Source organism: Buteo buteo, chromosome 3 (assembly GCF_964188355.1).
Source record: "Buteo buteo chromosome 3, bButBut1.hap1.1, whole genome shotgun sequence".
Lineage (NCBI taxonomy): Eukaryota > Metazoa > Chordata > Aves > Accipitriformes > Accipitridae > Buteo > Buteo buteo.
Genome location: NC_134173.1, coordinates 75,496,114 through 75,517,653, shown reverse-complemented (window position 1 = coordinate 75,517,653; position 21,540 = coordinate 75,496,114). Strand labels below are relative to the sequence as shown.

General features: G+C 41.0%; 1 protein-coding gene across 23 annotated transcripts in view; it reads left to right on the top strand.

The window, feature by feature from the left end:
• TSNARE1 (t-SNARE domain containing 1) overlaps positions 1 to 21,540 on the top strand; it is a 489,936-nt gene that overhangs the window by 372,250 nt on the left and 96,146 nt on the right. The window contains exon 15 of one of the 23 annotated variants that reach the window (XM_075024066.1): positions 704 to 930. The exons of 21 other annotated variants lie outside the window; for them this stretch is intronic. In XM_075024066.1, the coding sequence (XP_074880167.1) occupies positions 704 to 804 (101 nt within the window). In that variant the 3' untranslated portion in view covers positions 805 to 930. Of the gene's footprint in view, positions 1 to 703; positions 931 to 21,540 lie in introns of those variants that run through there. One more of the 23 variants, XM_075024063.1, reaches the window with a different exon arrangement.

Genomic DNA, 21,540 nt, shown 5'->3' with positions numbered 1-21,540 from the left:
TACTATCTCTAAGCCAGGGCTAAGCTGCGGGCCATCATTTTCTCTGAAACCTGAGAAGTTTTCTCTGTTCTCTCAGCTTCCCTGTCAGCTTGCTTTTGGCAAAGTTAGAGTGCATGAAGAAGAAAAAGATCTGCCAATTATATCCTTACTGTCTGCTGCTCAGAGGGCAAACACATGTCTTATGCATTATGATTCAGAAACCTGCTTGCACATTTTTTTACCACCTTCTGAATTCTCTGTATTGATCTGTCGGTTAAAGGAAAAACACAAAGATCTGAATGAGGATTATGGTCCAATGCAAAATGTGTTTGGTAGTACTTCAAGGTAAAAGCTTCCTCCCACCAAAGAGCCAGAAAACTTACTAGCAGCCCCAGTTTTGTCCTCATGAAGAAAAAATCAGTCACTGATTTGATGGCAAGAATATTGGTGACTAAAAGGGGTCTGTAGTCCAAAATTAGGTTTTATTTAGACGTAGTTTATCCTTGAATCAGAACCGTCAAAAGAAAAATCCAGTTTCTGGATTTAAGTTCATTGTTTGCTTTTGACCTCCAAAGTTAGTATATTGAATCTATAATGTTCTCAGTATTGAAGGAAGGTGACATCCAGAAATCTGCGAGGACTTTCTGAGCCAACTTGACCTTTCTTTGATATCAGAGCCTCCAAAGAACTTTTCTATGATGTCCCTTTTTCTGACCTGCTTTAGGAAGTCTCCCCCGGTGTGATCCACATCCCTGCTGTCTACAGAGCAGACAAGTTCAAATGATCACCTTGAAGCTCTCCAGTGTCTCTGCGGGAAGAAACTAGTTGCTTCTGATCTGGGAGTGAACCCAGCAGTATGGACAACGGGAGGACTGAAACACGGGGATGAACCCTAAAGTGATGGTTGCTGCACTTACACTGAGATGCTGACACTGCTGAAACAACATTAAAGAGCCGTATTTTGTCACACCTCTATTAGTCCTTTCCTTAGCAGATTTCCTACGTCAAGCTAGAAGCAGTCATCTTGGCATGAGAGCTGTATAAATGGCAGAGAAATTCCCCATCAGCTGTTTTGGGGAAAAATCAATTCTCTCTGTATTCGAGAAGCTCTGAGCTTGCTAAGCTCCCTACCTTTTAACTGCAAATTGCTCTAAATATTTTTCCCTTATCATCAATACAGCACAGGGAAGCAAATCCAGTTTGAGGCTGAGCTGGTATATTTTCAGGCCAGTTTAAGCCAGCTGTTTTATTCATTTATTTTTACCTATATGTGCAAAACCTTGCCTTTCTTGAAAGCCACGGAAGTTCTGCTGTGATGCCATGGAGAACAGTCCAGCCCAGGAAGTCCAAAACCAACCAACTGGTGAGCATTTATGTCATCTGCTGTATTCACGAGGAGGGATGGATGCTGGCACTCCTGCCAGATGCTCTGTTGCTGGTAACCTAAAAACAGGCAGCCGTGAAGTAGCCTGCCATAAAGTGAATGCAGGGAGGCAGGGTCAGGAGCAATGGGTTTTGGGTCCAAACCTGAGCCAGTCGGGAGGAAGGAGGGCAAAAAGTGACCCAAAGATTCTTTGTAATTTTGATTTTGACATCCACTCTGTTCAAACTGGGCCAAATTTCTTCCAGCAGGAGAGCGTCTCCTGGGGAATGGTTGTGGGAGAGTAAAACACCAGTAATTGCTGTTGCCAAGTCCATCAGGCAGGCCTTGTATGAACTGTTTGGCATTGTACAAGACACAAAATGGCTTGCCTTCAAAATGCTATTGTAATTTTCATCAAAACTGTGCTCCTGACTCAACACACTGTACTTAACACAATTTATGACAATATTTCTTCCTCAATAGCTTTTTGTAGAGTGTGTACAACCTATTCTGCAGACTGCTGGCTTTCTTACTTAGCATCTATTTTATGGTCTGCATTTTAAATTCCTTAAAGTGCAGGCAGTTGAGGAACAAGTTTCTGAGTGAGAGAGAGAGAGAGAGAGATCACTACTCAATCCCAATTCCCTCATGCAGTGTCTGTATATTCTTTATAGGCCAGTACCTTGTCCCCCAGAGACTGCAGCATTTCAGGAGTAGACAGAAGAATCCCAGTCTATGTAAATAACTTAAAATAATAATATTCTGTGAGATTCTTCCACATATGAGATGGAGTGTTGATATCGATATGACAGTAACTTTTAGCTGAGATCACAGACCTCTCATACTAGGCATTACCCAAATCTATAGGGAGAATTTGTTCCTGCTTCAGAAAGCTTGCATTGTAAATAGCTGTATGAGATAAAGGATGGAGGAATAAACAAAGGCAACCACAGAAGATACGTCTACATTGTCAAATAACTCCCACATCTTGGGCCCCTGATCATCCACATTGCATAAATATTAATTCTCTGCCCCCCTTTTTTTTTTCTTCATTTTTGAGTGAACCAACTAGTCCACTCCAAAATGAAACCTGGATGTTTGTGGGACGAATCACCTCTGTCTGAATGGAAACACACCAGGTTTACCTCCTTGCACCATCCGGAGCACTCCAACACTCCACTAGACTTGCACTGTCAGCCTCCAATGTCAAAGCATATAATCCATCCTCATACAATCATGCCATAAAACCCCACTCTAGTGGGCAGCAGCAAAGTTTTCATGTGTTTCAGGCTGCTTTGATGTGAAAAGAAAAAAAAAAACCAAAAACCCTACAAAACTTGGTTATTATATCTTAGAGCTACAGAGGCACCTTGGTAAGTCCAGAGCCACACGCTATGACCCATGGACTGTGCTGGGCCATTTCAGAAGAGCCAGTCCAGGACAGGATAGATACAGCTACCCTGTACCATGTAGTCAAAATCCCAAAATAGACATTTTTTAACAGTGTGAATATAACCATAACAGTCCCGTGGCAGAAAAGTTTATTAAACTCCCAGCGTCCTCCTCCCAGCTCCAGCTTTCTTGTCACTGAGCCCAGCTTGGGGAAAGGCGGATGAAAGGAAGATATAAGTCTAATGTCTTCCTGAGGGGTGACCACAACATGAAAAGCCTGAACTGCCACCAACGAGCAGGATTAGCACTGTAGGAGAAAATAACCCACGCTGATGATGTCTGACAATATAACATACAGCAAAAGTCAAATATGTCAAAGCACACCTTCAGACATTTGAAGTGCTGTAACTTGTGCATAATTGATTACTTCCAGGGCTAAAAAATTGTATTTTGATTATGACCTTAGCACAGGTTCAGGTTCATAAGTCAATGGGTGACTGTTGTGCAGGTGAACTCCAGAGGTCATACAACAGAAACAAGCCTGAATCCTTTGGGTGAAGAATCAGCCATTTCCTCACCATGACGCAAACAATCAGAGCACGTTGATTAGCAGAGGTGACAGGAGCAGTGGGAACGTGAAAACACAGGATTAAAAAAGAGTCTGTCACAAAGACTGAGTTATGCTTTTCCACATCACATTTATGCTCCCAGCTCCAAGGCTTTATTATTCTGTGTGCATTAATGGTGAAACATTCACTTTTGATCGGATGGTCTTCTGCAAAGCCTAGGAATCACTTAAATCCCCCCAAACTCCTCTTTTGGGAAGCATAAGTGATGCATTGTCTTCTCCCAGCCCTCTTTACCCAGCAGCTTGATGTAGATCTTGGTTGAAGACATTAAAAGCTTTGAAGGGCGTTCTGTGATGTGGTGATGTGTACTGTGTGAGGTCTCTCCTTAAACTCTTGAAATACTCTAACAAGCTGCACCAGCAAAAGATAAAACTTAGTTGGATGGCCTAGGAAGACAGCTTTTTACTGATACTTACAAAAGCCTCGCAGGAAATCTGGGAGATCTTGTGGCCAGAATTCTTCTGGCTAACTGTGTCTCATGATGCTATATTATTATTTGTAATAAAACTTTATTTCAGCCATTGATGTATGTGAACAATGTAGCCATGTACATTATATAGATGCTTCTCTTCCTTGCCATTAATTTCATTTCATTAATTTCATTTGGCTTTTCTTACAGGAAGAATTCACACTTGTAAACCATCTTCCATCTCTCTCACCTGCTTATTTAAGATGCAGAGAGACAAGAGGTTTTCAAACCTTCATGAAACAAAAGCATAAGCTATAATTCAGGATATCTACTCGGTAGTCTGTGATACAAGTTGCTCACCTCTCTTTTTCTGTCCCTTTTCTTCGTCTCACAGTGCTGTGCTGTGCTGTCTTAGCTCTCCCAGCTTCCCCTTCATCCTTCCACCGACTCTCTCTTACTTGCCTGGCTTTCCCTATTCCAGTCACAATTCTGTCGTGCCCTTGCTTAGTACGAAATAGCCTGTTCTTCTCTTGTCTTTTGCTTTGTTCGCAAGTCCTCCCAGGTTTCTGATCATTTTCTTTGCCTATTCCTGCCTCCTCCTTCCCTTCTACCTACTTTATTTTATTTCATTGCACTTCATTTTGTTTCATTTCATTTTTGAGGCAATACATCCAAACTTGAACACAATATTCAAGGTGAGAGCATCTCATTAAATGATATAATGGCATTGTGCTACTTTCAGCGTTATTCTCAGTTCCGTGCTTTCTGTATAATATGATTTTCTTTTCTTTTGCAACTGCCATTGTGGATATGGTAGATATATTCATGGAAATGTCCACATTTGGACTCTGAACAGAAGAATTTGAGAGTATCAAAGAGGTTACTGCAGGCAGCTGTACTACAAGCTCAGAGATGTAGTTCAGCAGGCAAACTCTGCACTCTTATTTTCCATGGTAACATTGGCAGAATGGCTGTCTAGCTGTATAGAAATCTTAGGCTGAATAGTTTTGGTTTGTTTTGGTTTGGTTTTCACTGTAGGGGAATTGGAGGTCTAGGGAAGAAAGATTCCTCATTGCTACCGAACTAATCTTGATAGGAGTTCAGGTCACTTCCTGGCATAGAAAGATATTGAATAACATGCTTTGCCTCACTGTGCTTTTATTCTCCATCGACAAAACAACATTTCCTAACCTAACTTCTTTTTCACTTGTATGGAAGCTCTCTTGAGCTTGGAGGAGGTGTTCCTTGAATATTAAACAGCTTGCTTGAGCCCCTCTTCCCTCTAGGGTCTTAGCCCATGAGACTCTTCCCAGCAGATCTGTGGCCTTTCCACTGTTCAGAACCGTGGGATTTCTGTCCTGCGTGGTAGGACGCTGTGGGATGTACAGTGTAGACGTGACGTGAGTGCATGAGCACACAGCTTGGGGGCCAGCAGCGTGCACACGGATGGGACATGACCGAGGGGACCTTCTCAAGGGCTGGCCTCGGAAGCGACCGCTCTGTGAGCAAAGATATGTTAATCTATTCTCCTGGGTTAGGGAAGTAAGAGGCAGGAACTGGTTAACACAGTTAAATCTAAATTAATCTTAATGAATTTCTAATGACAGCCAGTGGGTAAAGGATACGATTTGGGAAGATCAGCAGGAGCATGTTGAGTTCTGTTGAGCAAGGCAGCAGAAGGCAGCATGGCTTGGGCTGCTTCAAAGAAAGCCAAGGTTTCCAGGAAATTGTAATACTGTGGTCCAGTGGAAGCAGAGATGAAAATCTGGACATACTGGGGCAGAAAGGTCTAGAATTACTGAATGCATAAACCTTGTTTGCTTTTTGTGGCCTTTTTTTTTTTTTTTAGAAACTAGATCCTACAGCACTGTAATCAAGTTGACTTTATCAACATGTAAAGCAAATTTCTGCCAACTGCACATCTGGCAGGGAAATCAAGTCTCCTCAGAGGAGCTTTGGTTTATATTTACTCCTTGAAATTCACATAGGGTGACACTGTGGCACCATGTCAACATGGACATTTTTCATACATTAAACTCATTTCCCTTGTCAAGCCTGCTCTATACCTTCCCTCTTAACTGTGTGTTAAACCTGTTCCCACAGCAAGCAGTTTTCCAGTTCTAGCATCAGTTTTATCCTGGCTGGTATGTGCACTTAAAGCCTAAGCACTGCCAATCAGTTCTGTCTTCACAGAGCTTTCCTGGCTACTTCAAACAAAGTGAGAACAAAGCTTATATGAAAAGATTCCCTTCATGCCTCCTATTCCTTGCTACATACGTTAGGCTAATTTTTTGTATTGGGTTCCTGAAAAACACCAGTGATACAAAAATATAGTAGACTTGTGCTTCCTCAAGACAGTTAAAGCAGTGAGTTTCTTGTTTTCCCATATGAGTAGATTTAAGAATGCTGATATGAAAATATCCATCAGCAGTTCTTTTTACCCCAGAGCTCCCCCTTCCCCAACAGTCCTTGCCCTCTGCTACCTCCTCATCGGCTCCTGTTATTCCAATTCTTCCCTATCTATGATTCCTCCCTACCTTTGCACCTCCTTTTGTCCCAGTTGTGTAAAAATGGTGGTTATCTGATAAAATATTTGCCAAGTAACCCTATTTTTAGAGTAGTGTGGGCTATCGAGTACAAGCTAAGCATGTGAAAATACAGTAAATGGAGTGTATAAGGCAGAATAAAAGTGATACAACATCACCCAGTTTATCCAGTTGCTGCTGAAATAGGTAATTGCCATCTTTAGCTGCCATTGGAACTTCCCTGTTAATATAGGAAACGGAATACTGGAAAGAAATGGGTTGTTAAACCACAGGTTGCTTCACTCACTGATTTCTTGTCTTAATCTTCATTTAGCTCTGGAAAACATGCAATTTTTCTAGCTTCTTGGAGATCTTGTTTTAATACTCAAATACCTCAGCCCAGACCCTTAATTTTTACAAGATATAAAAGTTGTTTTATACCCAACTGCTTACACATTTAAGCCTCTGAATCCCTCAGCTGGTTTTAGTGCCACTCTGACAATGAAAAGGGCTAATTCAAGATCTATTCTTACATTTATAGCATCATAAAGAATGTTCAGAGTAAAGACTTCATTTGCATACATCATAAAAATAAACAAAATAATTTGCATAAAAGACTGTGCATGTAGCAGTGCTTTGACTGAATGAGGAATTTTGGGAAAAATGTTTGTAAGATGAGAAAGAGAGTGGGGGAGAAGAAGATGTAGGAAGGCTTTCAAGGGGTGGGATGCTCTGCTTTTTATATCGCTAAATCCTTTGATATTTTGCAGTTTTGAGGCAGTACAATCCTCGATTTGACTGAGAAAAGTACTGATCACCACTTTCAACCCAAAGAATCCCCGAAGCTGCCACAGGTCACCTAGCACTTCTTGAGGTGGTGCTCATTTAGGATTTTCTAGAATTTTACATCAAGAACATGGAAAATAACCCTGACAGCCTACACTGATGGTGTTCATCTTAGCCATGTTTGCATCACTTTTTACTGCCCTATCTACCTTCTTTTAGAAAATAATTTTGCTTTATGTTTTGATTACTTCTGTTTGCAAGTATCATCCTCCATGGTGCTCTACTTGAAGCAGATTTGAAGCCAGAGGAGCATGAATTTAAAAGATGCTAACAAGGACCAGCTTCCTACAGGTTTTCAAAGTGCTTGGCCACTTTCCTGCTTTGGGGCTTTGATTATACCACTCCAGATCTTCCCAGTTCCCTGAGTCTTTCGGATAGGGTTTAAGTTTGCGTGACTCAGTTCTTTCACCTGTAAAATGAGGATTGTCAGAGACTCTGCTGCACTCAAAAACAGTATAAAAGGTGCTGAGTAAATAGTATGGAAATACAGGTCTTGAGAGCTAAGCGAAGTAACCTAAAGAGTTATGTGACAGGTTGTGGCTGTCCTGTGGTCTCCCCTCATCCAGCTAATGAGTGTAAAGCAAAATTGCTATTGGGATGGAAGAGCCTCCGGAAATATTTGAGTCCTCTGCCTGAGTAGTTACGTCTAAAGCTGGGGTGACTAGCTGGTGCTGTGGGGAAAATCACTCAATACACATCAGGATTTCGCAGCCCTCTCTGATCCTGTCCTCGTGTAAAGGTTAATGGATCCATGAATTGCTGGAGCACTCAGACCTTCCCACGAACCCTGCTGAGAAGGCAGCCCACGAGGACTGCAGGTCTAGTACCTGTCTGTCCACCAGACCACTGCCGCTACAGGGAGGGTCTCCCTGTGGATTCGAGGGAAGGAATTCTGCTGCCCGCGTCATCATTAGCTGAAAATTTTCACCTGTATTTCAAAGGTTTCATTCATAATAGAGGTTGTGATGATGTCTTCAAACTTCAGTAGTTTCAGAAGACTGTGTGTTATTAGGCATTAGAAATCCCACGGAAAGCAATTTGCAAGATTTGTTTCCACTTGTCTCGGCCCAAATCTTCATGTAGAGACCCCTCCTTCCCACCCTTTGCCTTGCAATTTAAATGACAAGAAACGTGCCGTGCTTCACGCGCTGGGGCCGTGCAGTGTTAGCCACACACACAGACACAGGGACAGCCGCGTTTCAACAGAGAAGCAAAACACGTACAGCTTGACATTCAGATTTAACCCGTTGGTATAAACCAGCTCGTCGTGTATCGTAGCGCAATTGCAGCGCAGTTACAACTGGCATCTTTTGCTCACAGCACTTGAGATCTTGGTGCTGTCAAGAGGGATCTCCACGAAGAGAATGAGCAAAAACAAAAGGGATGGAGGGAGGGGGGACTGCGGAGGGTAGTTGTGTTCTGTGAGCTCTGCTGATTCCTAAGGCTTGTGAAATATTTCACGCTGTGCATAGCAAGTTTAGTTTGCTCTCCAGTACATACCACCCTCTTTTATATAGGCCAGCAGTTTTGTGCCTGGAAATTGAAATGTTGAGCCCTTTTAGGGCTTTTTTTTTGCCAGGTGTGGTATCTTTTCAGCTTTGAAAGAGAATCCCCTTCAGCTGATCGCCAGCAGTGTGGTACAATGAACAAGACAGCCAGTTTGGGTGCGATGCTGGCGACACCAGCTAGTAATTTATACCATATTACACAGCAGGGCAGGAGCAGCTAATGAAGTGCTACCTAAGTAAATAGTCATTTGTGCGGCTCCGATTAAACCTTTGGAAGTATTTCCAGCAGAGCATGTAACGCTAATGAATCTCATTATTACAAATTGCCAAGCAGTGCCAAGTGTATGGGGGGACCTTGCCAGTCAGCCCTCTGCGGCCACAAAACTTGCAGCCGTAACTTAGCAGGGACATAGTTTGCACCACGAAGAGGAAGGATTCCTCGAGATGAGCTCTGCAAAATCAGTCCGCTCAGATGCAGCATCCCTCTCTCCTCCTCTGCTATGTGCCTGTCATCCTGAATATCTCCAGCCTCCAGCCTTCCTCTCTTTCTCCTCGACCTCACTTTTACCGTCTGTTCTCACTTTCTTCTCTCGCCAGGATTAGCTCTTCCTTGATTTTTTTTTTTTATTTTTTTCTTCCCCCCCTGCTCCGTCTCTGCTGAATCATACCAAAGAAAGAGAAAATAAGAATTTCCAAAACAATAGAGTTCATCCCTTGTCCAGTTCTCCGGGCTTCTTTGCTAGAGAGAATGCAGAAATGATCAAGCCAAATAAGATCAGTCTGTGAGGTTTCTATCACTTTTTTCCTCTTCTTCACCTTATTAATATTGCAGCTGTCGCACTCTATAATCACATGCGTTAGCTTTACCCAGGCACGCAGCTCTGTGTTGATTCGTTTATTTTAATCAAAGTTTCGCTTCGTGATATTTTTTTCTGTCCAGGCTGGAACAGAGAAAATGAAATTTCAACAGAAAACACACACACAAATCGTTAATATTTGACCTCTGGAAAGAACTCATTTATTAAACATTTTTTCATCCCTTCAGGGTATTCAGAGACATAGTTTCTTTGTGTGTTACTTTGGCAGTAATACTAGAGCATTTCCCCATGGGCTTTTCTAAGTGATCTCAAGTGTACACTAATAGCCCTTTGCCTTTGGCTTTCATGAGTATAACACACGCTTAGTCACAGGATCCCCTTTGGGTGATGTGGGTTTTTTTAGGTGCAGGGTTTTTTTTTCATTTTGGCGTTTTTCTGAGTTTTTGTTGGGTTTTTTTTGTTTGTTTGGGTTTTTTTGTACAGCTTACAAGAAGCCAGTTTGTTACTGTTTCAGTGTGAAGTATAGGAGCCTTCTGCTGCAGCTCTGGAGTTTTAACAGATGGAGAATATTAAACCTTCATACATATATATATATATATTTCAGAGTGTAAAAGGATTGATTGCCACAGAACAAGACACTAAAAGCTGGTTGTTGGTTTTTCTCATACTGAAGCATGCTTCCCTCCCGATGGTAAACAGCTCCAGAAAGACGTTGACATACTGATCATCAACTCGTATCATTCTGGGTGGCGGACGCCCTTATAGACAATTTAGAGATTGAAGGGCCTGGAAGTACATATTAAAGAAAATTAAAAATCCAATCAAAACAACGTAATAAAAACAGGAACCAGAATTGCAATTGCTACGCTAAGCACTAAATCTTGAATGGCGGTGTTTCAACAAGCTGTTTGTCAAAGTTTAACAGAAGAAAACTTTTCCACTCCTGGATGGAAAAGGGGATATTTCTGATGAAGGAGGACAAGGCATCATGTCGTGAAGTGGTGTTGATGGGCTCACATGGCCAAATTCAAGTCTTCCTGGACCAGTGGGAATTTAAAAATGTTAGAATTGGTAGTAAGAATAGTTTCCAAGGCTTGAAGGTGGAACATTAACTGTGGACCAGTCTCTGGTCTTCACAGCAGCATGGAATGTGGGACATTTCTGGTCCCCAGGTGTCAGATGGTGCCAGAAGACCTTTCACATTGGAGAGGGGAAAGATTTGGGCCTGTGGGGAAGGGCTGGCTAGTTTGGTCATGCTGGTATGGATTTATATCCTCTTCTCTGTTCCTCTCAAAAGCTGTATGCTTTCACTATATGGAGTATCTAGACAACCTGTAGATAGGAGCAGACCCAAGGGATCTGCATATACCAATTTATGCCAGAGGACGAATGACAATGCAAGTAGCCACCTTCCTACCTTTCCCTACATCCCAGATACAACCCCAACCTCAACCCAGTTGTCCTGCAAGACCAGCACTTTGCTTGCACTGCCTGGGTTACGAGCCCCTTGCCGGGGCTTGGAGTCAGTGTCTTCTCCATTTTAGAGCTGCTCAGCCATGCACATGCCACGTCTTTAAGGGGCGCAGGAGCAGGGGATCTGTATGCAGCACTGAGCCCATGAGGCAGCAATTAGCAATTATTTCTAAATTTTCTCGGTTAAGCTTTCATTGTATCTCAGCAGCCCACTCTTTCCCTCCACCCCATCCCTCAACAGCCAGTTCTTTCTCAAGATCTATTAATATCCTGTGATTTACCTACATATAAAGTATGTTACTTTCTGATTCCTACTGGGCATATGGAACAGATGTCCTTTTTCAAGGGATTTATCAGCAATTATAAATAATACAATGTAAAAAAGTTTTCCAAGACCTTCAATTATGCTCATTAGCTTGAAGCTAATGAGATGTGGGATCAAATTTAAATCCACCAGCCTATAAATTTGGGGACAAAGAGGCTTGCTTAGGTCCACAGCTTTAACAAATGAATGTGAAGCCAGTACAACAAGGCACTCTAGATATTTGAGGCAAAGCTCCTCAGGATTTTTCTAGGAGCTTTGCATGAACTAGGATCATGACTGAAGCTCTCATATTTTTACCCCAGGCATGACTCAACTTAGTCTTGTTTGTTCCTTTAAACGGTCTGCTATTTTAGACCCACAGGGGAGTAAAGTCTTCAAGGAACACCCTCTTCAAGGGAAATCACAAGGCAACACAAATGTTAAGGTTCTGCTTCTGGGGAGAGAGGATATTTTTATCTGTGGGCTACCAGGTATTTTTAGTTGCATATTTATCAGGTGCTTTACCTAAGAGTATATCTGGAGGCTGCAAGTCCCGTGTGTCCTTAGAGCCCTCCTGGTTGGAGTTGGAGAAAAAAACCCAAACCAACAAAAAAACTCTCAAACATCCCCCCCCCCCCCCCCAAACAAAACAGAAGGTGGCAGCTGTGTCTATTTTAGTAGCTCCATTTTGGTTCATCAAGACCATTTCTGCAAGCTGATCTCTGTAATGCCATTTCTGCCTTTTACTCTCCACAGGAAAATCTCAAAATCCTGTCAAACATTTATACCCACATACACGCATACGTGTGTATCTTCTGCCACAGATTGTTCTGTCTTAAAGATTAGAAATAGCTCAACAGAGCAGCTTCATCCGTGGCTGGCTATTAGTAAGAACAAGGGAGAAGAAGGGGCTGATGGGCAGAGAAATACTTTGTTAGCCTTCTCAATTTCTCATCTTCAAGGAGGACTTGTCTATTGGTCTACGCCAAACAAATCTCAGGGATACTCAGGATAACTGACATGTATTTAATATGCTGATTTTTTGTTGTTGGATCTTGGCTGAAGCTACAGAGGAGATGAGACAGGATTAAATACATACCGGAGAGATAAAAAAGGTATGTCTAGTGCAGGAACGTGAAGCAGCCTTTGAAGTCTGTGGGAGGCAAGACTGTTTCCTCCAGCTCCGAATTTGTATCATCAGATTATTTAATTCTTTTTAGGACTGTACATTAGCAGACTTTTTTTAATAGCGCAGCTTTAAGCAAGTAAGTCAGTGAGCAGTCTGTAGCAGAACTACTGTGTTATACTTCTGCTCTCCGTGTCATGATCAATAATAGATCACCAACTCCACTGCTCAGTGTAAAGTGAAAGTACATTTCTCCCAAAAGACGATCTGTCTAACACAGGAATTTTTTTTTTCTTGATATATATTTAGAATAGATAGATAGGTGGATTCTATTTTGGTAGAATTAAGTCTCTCCATACATCTATAATAGATATAAAAGTGAACAAAGGGATGTTAATTCAGGAGGATGTTCTGTGGCCACATCCAAGAATGAGAGGCATCCTGGAAAATTCCAAAATGTGTTTTTAAATATCATCATCCAGTGCAAGGTACCCAAATTGACTTTAGAAGTACATTGTTGTTATTAGGAGTTGCTATAATAAGCAAAATCAACCAGCAGCTATTTCCTAATGAAAACTCTGTGGGTTTTATAATTGCTTGTTGGATATTTCCGGGTTTTGGCTCAGAGCCTTTTATTCTTGTTGCTAACAGAAAAAGTGTAATAACCAGTAGCTGCAGCCTACTGTGGAGGACACCATCCAAGTTAGGAGAATATGTAATGAGCAGATTTGATTCACATTCTCTTACTCTTTAGAAAATAATTCTAGTCTTTAAAAGGCTCCATGCACCACTTAACTCGGTAATTGGCAAGAGGGGATGGAAATACAACATTCTGCAAGCAAAGTTGCACATTTCAGATTACGCTGTGAGGAGAGCAGGCACTCTTTGTCACTTATTCACAACTTCTTTCCAGTACTCTATAACCATTTGATATCGGGCAGTCGGCAGAATCTTGCTTTGCCTTGCATGGAAGAGTGTTGCCTTCATGGTCTCTGGAGTTTGTTGCAGGCACAGTTACTTGGGGCTCTTCCACACCACATTTTAAAAGTTAGGCTAGGCAGGAATTTAAGAAAGAAGGAAGGAAAGAAGGAAAGAAAGAAGGAAAGAAAGAAAGAGACAAAGGAAAGGAAAGGAAAGGAGAAAAGAAAAGAAAAGAAAAGAAAAGAAAAGAAAAGAAAAGAAAAGAAAAGAAAAGAAAAGAAAAGAAAAGAAAAGAAAAGAGAAAAGAAAAGAAAAAAAGAAAAGAAAAGAGAAAAGAAAAAAGAAAAGAAAAGAAAAGAAAAGAAAAGAAAAGAAAAGAAAAGAAAAGAAGAAAATACATCATGCAAAGTAGATTTAGCTGTCGTCATTTTTTATCCCAGACATAGGTTTTCATGCCAAAATGCAAAGCACAGCAGATGGTCATTTGTGGAGCTTCTGACTGCTTTCTGCTTTTTGAGAGAGGCTAAAATTCAAAGGAAATCACCTGACCTTAAATGTGGTGTTGTGGTCTGCTAATCTCAATCCTGTGTTTTCAGTAAAACTCCCAGGTATTGAAAGCAAAGCCCCTGTAGAACTGACAGTCTCTCTCAATTTACTTAACCTTCTGTAGTCATCTAGGAGTTTATGCTCCAAGTAAAGTATTTTTAAGGTACGAAATCTTGCTTTCTAGTTCACTGAACACATGGAGAGCCTTTTGTTGATGTTATCTGCACTGTATCTTCAGGGAAGACAGCGAGTTCATAAGTGAAGAGTTTTGTGAAATTCACATCCAAAAGTCAGGGAAGCAAATAAGCAGAGAGATAAAACATTCCTGACAGGACTAAGTTCAATATTACAAAATGGAGAGGAAAAAAATTCAGAGGCAGTGAATGCATCAGGGAATTTAAAACTAGAATTAAATCAGTTAGTTTCTCCAATACTTGCATATTCTTTATGGATAGTTAAATTATGGTGAGATTATTAATTTATTAAGTGATTAATATAAGATTATATTACGACAGACAGATTTCTCATTACAAATGTCTTGTTTTGTCTCATCTTTGCCAACTACTGTGTCAAATCTTGGAATGTTTAAAGTCTGTTTTTCCTGGAGGAAAGGGAAACTTTCTATTCTTCTAGACAGACGTGTAATATTTGTTTGGAGGCACACTTGGATATTTGGACTATAATTTGGACACTGGAAATTCATTTTCAGTTGCTGAATGATGCCACATATGTCCAGTGGATCTTGGGAAAAATTCTTTACCTCTGTCTATCTGAATATTTTCTGTGCAAATAGAAGATACAACTTCTCTGGTTCATCATATTTGTTCTTTAATTATGCCGTAATCTCTTTTGGGGAGGTATGACAAGATGACACTTTGTTTAGAATAAAAATGGTGAATTCAGGTTAGATGTAGTTAACATACACAAAATCTGAGTGGTTTTCCTCTTCTTTTTTTTTCCTTTTTTTTTTTTTGAAGCAAAATAACACTAGTAATGGAATTTTAATTGATTTTTGTTTTAGTCTAATCAGGCCTCAGAAATCTTATGGTAAACTATGATCTGATCTAAGTCAGACAAAATGAGGTCCTGCACTTATACAGGGAGAAATTTTAGCCAGCCAAACTTCAGCCTGGCTCCTTTGAGGAACAGTGGTCCACTGATTGATTGCCTCCTGACTGAAATCCATGGCTAAGCTTTCCAAGAAAACTCTGTGAATTTCAACTCCCCAAGTTGTAATAGTGTCATCTAAATGTCAGAATTTGCCTTTGTCAGGAAATGCTCTCTCCCTCGATGTCTTGAGACCTGGCATATACTGGGGAAGCAAAAGGTAAAGGCGGTGTTATAAACTGAAAGTAAGACATGAAATACTGTCTGGGTAATGCCAAAGCTTTCTCTTTAAGGGGCATATGTTTTCCTGAGTTTTGTCTGGGATTCGGGAGCCACAGTTTTTGATATTGGAAGGCTTAAGTAACTTTCTAAGGAAACATTTGCATCCTACAGCGTGCTGCTATGCAGAGGTACTTGAGAAAATCTGGGTAAGAGAAGCAGCGCAGCGTTTTCACTCACCTTTGTATCCCTGCATCGCACCCCTCTTCTCTGAAGAAATACCCCAGAGGTTCAGGAATACAAACATCACTCAGGGTCAATGGGGTTCAGTCAGTAAGTTTTGGTTGAGTCAAAGGAGAAAATCAAAGACAAAGAGGAGCATCCAGAAGATACCACAACCAATCTTAACCTAAGTACTGGAGGCAGTGGAGAAAACCTTCTGGTTCAGTTCATTTCTCACTTGTCCATGGCCCATACTGGTACAGATTCACATTTTCATAGCCTGATTTGGTTCTGACCTGAGCAGTGCTCTCCCTGAAGCCATCAATACTTTCTTTGTTCTTAAAGTGAAGAATTTAGCCCAGGCTGTTATAATTAAAGGAAAGATTTTGCCGCATATTTCCCAAAGATGTTTGTCCTTTTCTGAGATAAAGATCAGAGGTTGTTTTGCTAGAATTTCTTTTCCCCACAAATCCACCTAGTCTATTTTGGTTTTTAATTGTTGCTTTTGTTTAACAAGAGGGCTTCTGATGTTAATTTTCCATCACATCCATTTGCAGTGTTACTCCACTTTCCATGCACTTTAATGTCTTAAAACCTGGCCAAATTCCTCACTGATCTATGTATTTAAGCTGACTGCATAAAAAAAAAGAGAAAGAATAAATGTAATAACTATTGAGTGGAATATTTTCAGCCTTTAATCTGGCATTGATTTAAGCCTCACAATGAAACTCTAAGTGAAGAAACACAAATGAATTTGCTTACATAAAACTCACTTCTTATTAAAAGTGATAAGCAAGGTCTGGGAGAAACATTTATGCAATTCCTGTTCTTTGATTATTTCTTGCCTGCGTAAGCAGGACATCTTGTAATTGACTGCCAGAGCCTTGGCAGCCTGACAGGGAGAGATCACAGTAAAAAGGTGGGCATGTTATGAGAGGCAGGTCCACATGTCCCACCTCAGGTCTGAGACCTGCCTGGCACCATGCAGCGTGGCAAAAGGATCCCCAGTGCTTGGCTCATTCTCCGACGTGGCGTTACGACTTCCACCAGTGCTGGGGAAGGAAGAGATAGTCCACTTTGTTGTCCCATACACCACGCTGACCTTTCCCACTCTACTGATTTCACCCATTCCATCGTAAGCACTTCAGCAACTACCCTTTAGTAAAGGACTGACAGTATTTGTACAGTTCCTGCTATTTCAGAGCCCTTTTTCCTGGCCTGTAAGTACTACCATAAGCATGATTAACAATATTTATTATAAGCGCCCATTATATTATGCATTTTATGAGGCTTCTACAAATCCATGGTCTTTAAAACATGCATTTCAACTAAAATTCCACCTAAGCCAAAACAACATGAGAATTATTACACTGCAACACACAAAAAAAAAAAAAAAAAAAGGATTTTATTTTTCAATAACACTTTATTTTCTGCAGATGGAGTCACAAGGGATCTTTTTATTTGGCTACAACTGCTTTCACTAAAATTTTCCACTCATCTGTCTTCCCAGGGATCATATTCAGATTGTATGTGCAAGGATTGCACCCTTTCCTAGTGTTATGGAGACACCTCTGAGGTGGATACCAGAGGCTTTTAATTCACATACCATTGCATATTGGAATTGCCCACTGGAAACCATAGGTCAAAATCATGTGCCGGTGTCGTGGTTTAACCCCAGCTGGTAACTAAGCCCCACACAACTGCTCACTCAATCCCCCAGTGGGATGGGGAGAGAATAGGAAAAGTAAAAGTGAGAAAACTCGTAGATTGAGATTAAGACAGTTTAATAGGTAAGGCAAAAGCTGCGCACACAAGAAAAGCAAACCAAGGAATTCATTCCCCACTCCCCATGGGCAGGCAGGCATTCAGCCATCTCCAGGACAGCAGGGCTCCATCATGCATAACGGTGACTTGGAAGACAGAAGCCATCACTTCAAATATCCCCCCCTTCCTTCTTCTTCCCCCAGCTTTATATGCTGAGCACGACGTCCTGTGGTCTGGAATATCCCTTGGGTCTGTTGGGGTCAGCTGTCCCAGCTGTGTCCCCTCCCAACTTCTTGTGCCCCCCCAGCCTAGTCACTGGTGGGGTGGGGTGAGAAGCAGAAAAGCCCTTGGCTCTCTGTAAGCACTGCTCAGCAGTAACTCAAATATCCCTGAATTATCAGCACTGTTTCCAGCACAAATCCAAAAGATAACCCCATACCAGCTACTATGAAGAAAATTAATACTACCCCAGCCAAAACCGGCACAGGCGGTATGTTATCTGTCTTTTTCTATGTAATCTATTTTTAGAGACCAACATCCAATTGCTAAGTCAGCTATGAAAATATTTATTTTTATGATAACATTCAAGTTTTTAGATAAGGAAATTAAGCTGATGGGATGCATGTAAAAATCAGTAAGCTCTTTGATATATTATCACATGGAAAGTGAATACTTAATTTGAAAAAGCTAGAGATTATACAAGACACTTAAAAGTGGGTAAGACACTGATTTAAGGGGAGATGTTGAGATATGATCAGTAGCTGCTGGATTTGAATTGGCAGTACAAACTGGGACTAATCTTATTTTGTATTTTCATAATATGTTATTTTACCTTGGTGCACAGTCAGGAGGTATTGGGAGTTCAGAGGAAGAAAAGGATATTGCTGAGGAAGGATAGTTTTACCCATGTTGGTGAAGCAGCAAATACATTTCCTACAGAAAGTACCAGGTTATTCACTTAGGGACTAATAATTTCCCCTGTAAAATGATACCACATCAGCTGAAAGTGAGAAAGAAAAAAGCTTGTGCATTCCAGGGTGAGAATAAATTATTAATGTACAGGGTCATGAAGAGATGCATGTGGCCATAGGATATGGTAGGCAAGATATTTCTAGTGCTAAGAAGGGACTACTGCCATTGTACCAGATACTATGGGGACCTCAGTTTGAGTATTGTATGTCATTCTGAGCAACAGAAGTGAGTTCAAGTAAGAGCAGAGCTTAGCAGAGCTACTGACATGATGGGGAGAGGGGAGACGTTACCCAAAGAGAGGCATTTATACCTGCTGCGGTCTGCAGCTTAGCACCGAAACGTACTCGCTGGCTTCTTATGGGCAAGCTCAGATAATGGAAGTACTGGCAGTGCACAGATGAAGTTCCAGCATGGAAATTCACCTCTTTGCTTTCCAGAGTAAAATGCCAAAACCAGAGGTCCTTCGCCTGGCGCTTCAGCAGAGTCACTAATAGCTAAGATTGTCTCTATATGGCGTGATAGGATAGCAAAAAAAAAGGCTGAGAGGAACTGTTTATCCCTAAGATCAATAGTACTGTACGAACAAACATGCTCATGAATAAATTCATGCTAAACTTGGATTAGGAGTATCCAGGGGAGACCATCTGACGAGGGTTTAGGTGGAGCCTGATCAGCTGGCAAGCTGGCAATAGCAGGGGACAGGGCACCAATGCAGATGTCCCTTTCAGTATGTGCTCCTAAATAAATCATAGTAACAAAAACATTTCAAAAGTATCTCAGCCTCCCCTCTCCTGTTCTTAATTCTGTTGGACTCCACGCTGTTCCTGTGACAGTGCTCCCCATATAGTTTAGTAGTGCCTGGGACCTGTTGTGGAATTATTTCTTATCACTTTCATTCCTTTATGCGTTTGAAGTAACAACGTCTCATTATGTTAAGTACAGTAAAATAGCCAAGAAGTGTGATTACGTGACACAGTTCTCTTCAAGAAGAGGTGATCGAACCCCAAAATGCAGGAGGGTACCTTCTTCCTAATATTGTAGTTTGAGCTTTTCATAGCTACTGAAAATTGTGAATCTGTTCTGCCACCAGCTGTTCTCAAACCAGCCTAGAGGAAACATGGCTTGTATACATGAGCTTTGGATTATGTTTGCTTTGTTTCTTTGTGTGATACAAAAGCAGTACTTTTAGTAAAAGAATCTGACACCTTTTTCTTCTTTGCATAATTTGTTACTTTTAAACTTCATCTTACTTTCAAGACTGTCATATCTGAGTGGGTTTGGTTTAGAACAGTTATCTCTGTGTTCTCCCAAGCTCCCATGTACTTTGATTTGTTGGGATTTCAGTGCATCTTACCTGTGCATTAGGTTTCATGGCTAATACTTAGAAGGAGGACATTTATTTTATTTAATGATGCAGTTACAAAGGTATCTTGTTTATTACATTAGTGCCCACATCCACATCAGACTTGTCTTCAGGAGAATTAGTATCATTTGTCTCATTCGGGACCTGTAACTTTATGCCTCAATTATTCTGTACTATTGCATAAGTAACATTGCCAGGATCTCTATTAGATGGGGACACCAGGTAACTTAAGGAAATTTAATACCCTGGCATTTTCAGCCGCAGAGCACTTTGTCCTATTATTAATCAAGGCTCCAGAGCCTTATTCATCTCCTGATTAAAGATTTCAGCAGAAGGGAATCATGCAAGCTTTAAATACAGTATTTTTAATTAGGGACAAATTCAGGATATCACTATGCATTACCTCTTTAGTAGGTATAATTAAAGAGCTGATCTGTAACGAGCCCACTTGGAAAAATACTCATCTTTAAATCCTAGCAGCCTACTCTTAAAAAACAGACCAAAAGAAATGAGGCATAAAATCTATCCCTCAGAAATCTGGATGGGAAATGTCCTGTGGTCATTGTTGCCACCTGAAGGCTGAACACCTTTAAGGAAGACAGGTTTGGATTGGGTCACACTCCATAGTATACAAAGGCACACTCACACAGTCTTCATACAAGCTAGAAGTATGTGGAGAATCACTTCAGTTTAAGAAACAGTTTATGAGTTATCTGTAAAAAGCAGTAGGATTTGCTGTAGTTAACTTTAATCATCTAAATATATCTAGTTCAAACTAAGTCGTCTAGGCTCCTAGTGGGAAGAGAAAGAGTCCTCCAATTAGGGATTCATCCCATTCTGTGATAAATGTTTGAGACTGGCTATCGATGCAAACTGTGTGATATAGCACACGTGGACACTAGGCTACCCTAAGACATTTGATGAGGCAAAGAAAGAAGGGTCTATATATCCAAAAAGGTTAAGTGACTGAATGCTTTAGAAACTCAGTAAAGAGATTTGCTCCATCTGCAATCAGAAGCCCCTCTGGCTTGCATATATTATTAATTTCTGCAGTGGCTACTACAGCTTTCTCTGGGATGATGCCTCCCTCAGCTTTCCCTCCTCTCATCACAGGCTTCTTCCACTGAAATAAAACCTCCTCAAAGATGAACCACGTTGGTTTTGTTAAGCTTCCATGGTGGTATGAACATCACCATGGAGCACAACCGTGAATGAAGGGTGCATGATACACAACTGGGAAGGAAAGATCCTCTACAGTGGTATGGATTTTAGTTGAGATAATGTATTTAAATATTACAAGCCCATTATTATAGGAAGCATGTGCACCAAAACCAAAAACAACGTTATTTTGCTAATTTGTCTACTGTTCCTTACCAGAAATTCCTTTTCTGTAATCTCCTTGGAGCTGACTGGTATGACCTTGTGTTTTAGGAACTATCACAGGAGTTTTGAGTCGTGCCCAATGCATAGTTCAAGGGTTCTCCATTGCTAGAGGGAATACTAGTTTAATGTAGTCTTGCAATTGGGTTAGAGCAGCTGAAAAAGCTACTACAGCTCAGCTTCCAATTAACACTTTTCAGATGAGCTGCTATAAATGAACACGTTAGTGTTCCCAGCTCATTCCAGCATGAAGAGTAACAAGGACTGCATCTTAGCTGAGGAGGCACCAAGTAGGACCAAAGGAACAATAAACCCGCTGGTTTCTGTGAAAAGAAGGTATCTAACCACAAATATAACTGTTCCTTAATTGATGCTTACAGGATAGCTGAGATGTCTGAAGGCACTGGTTCACAGAGTTGATGGAGAATACCAGACTAGCTCTGTTGGAAATACTGCGGATGGAAATCCACACCATGTAAATACTGTAACTAAACTGGGGAAAGCTTACCTGTGAATCAGCCGCTACTGTCATTATTTGCAGTGAGTCACTGGAAGTAAAATAAATACAAACATGAGCTTTAAAGAAAGGCATATGGTAACTTACAGAAAAGCTCAGGCTGTGTTTCTGAAATTTGTGGGTTTAACTATTAATACCAAATTTAAAAAGCTGTGTC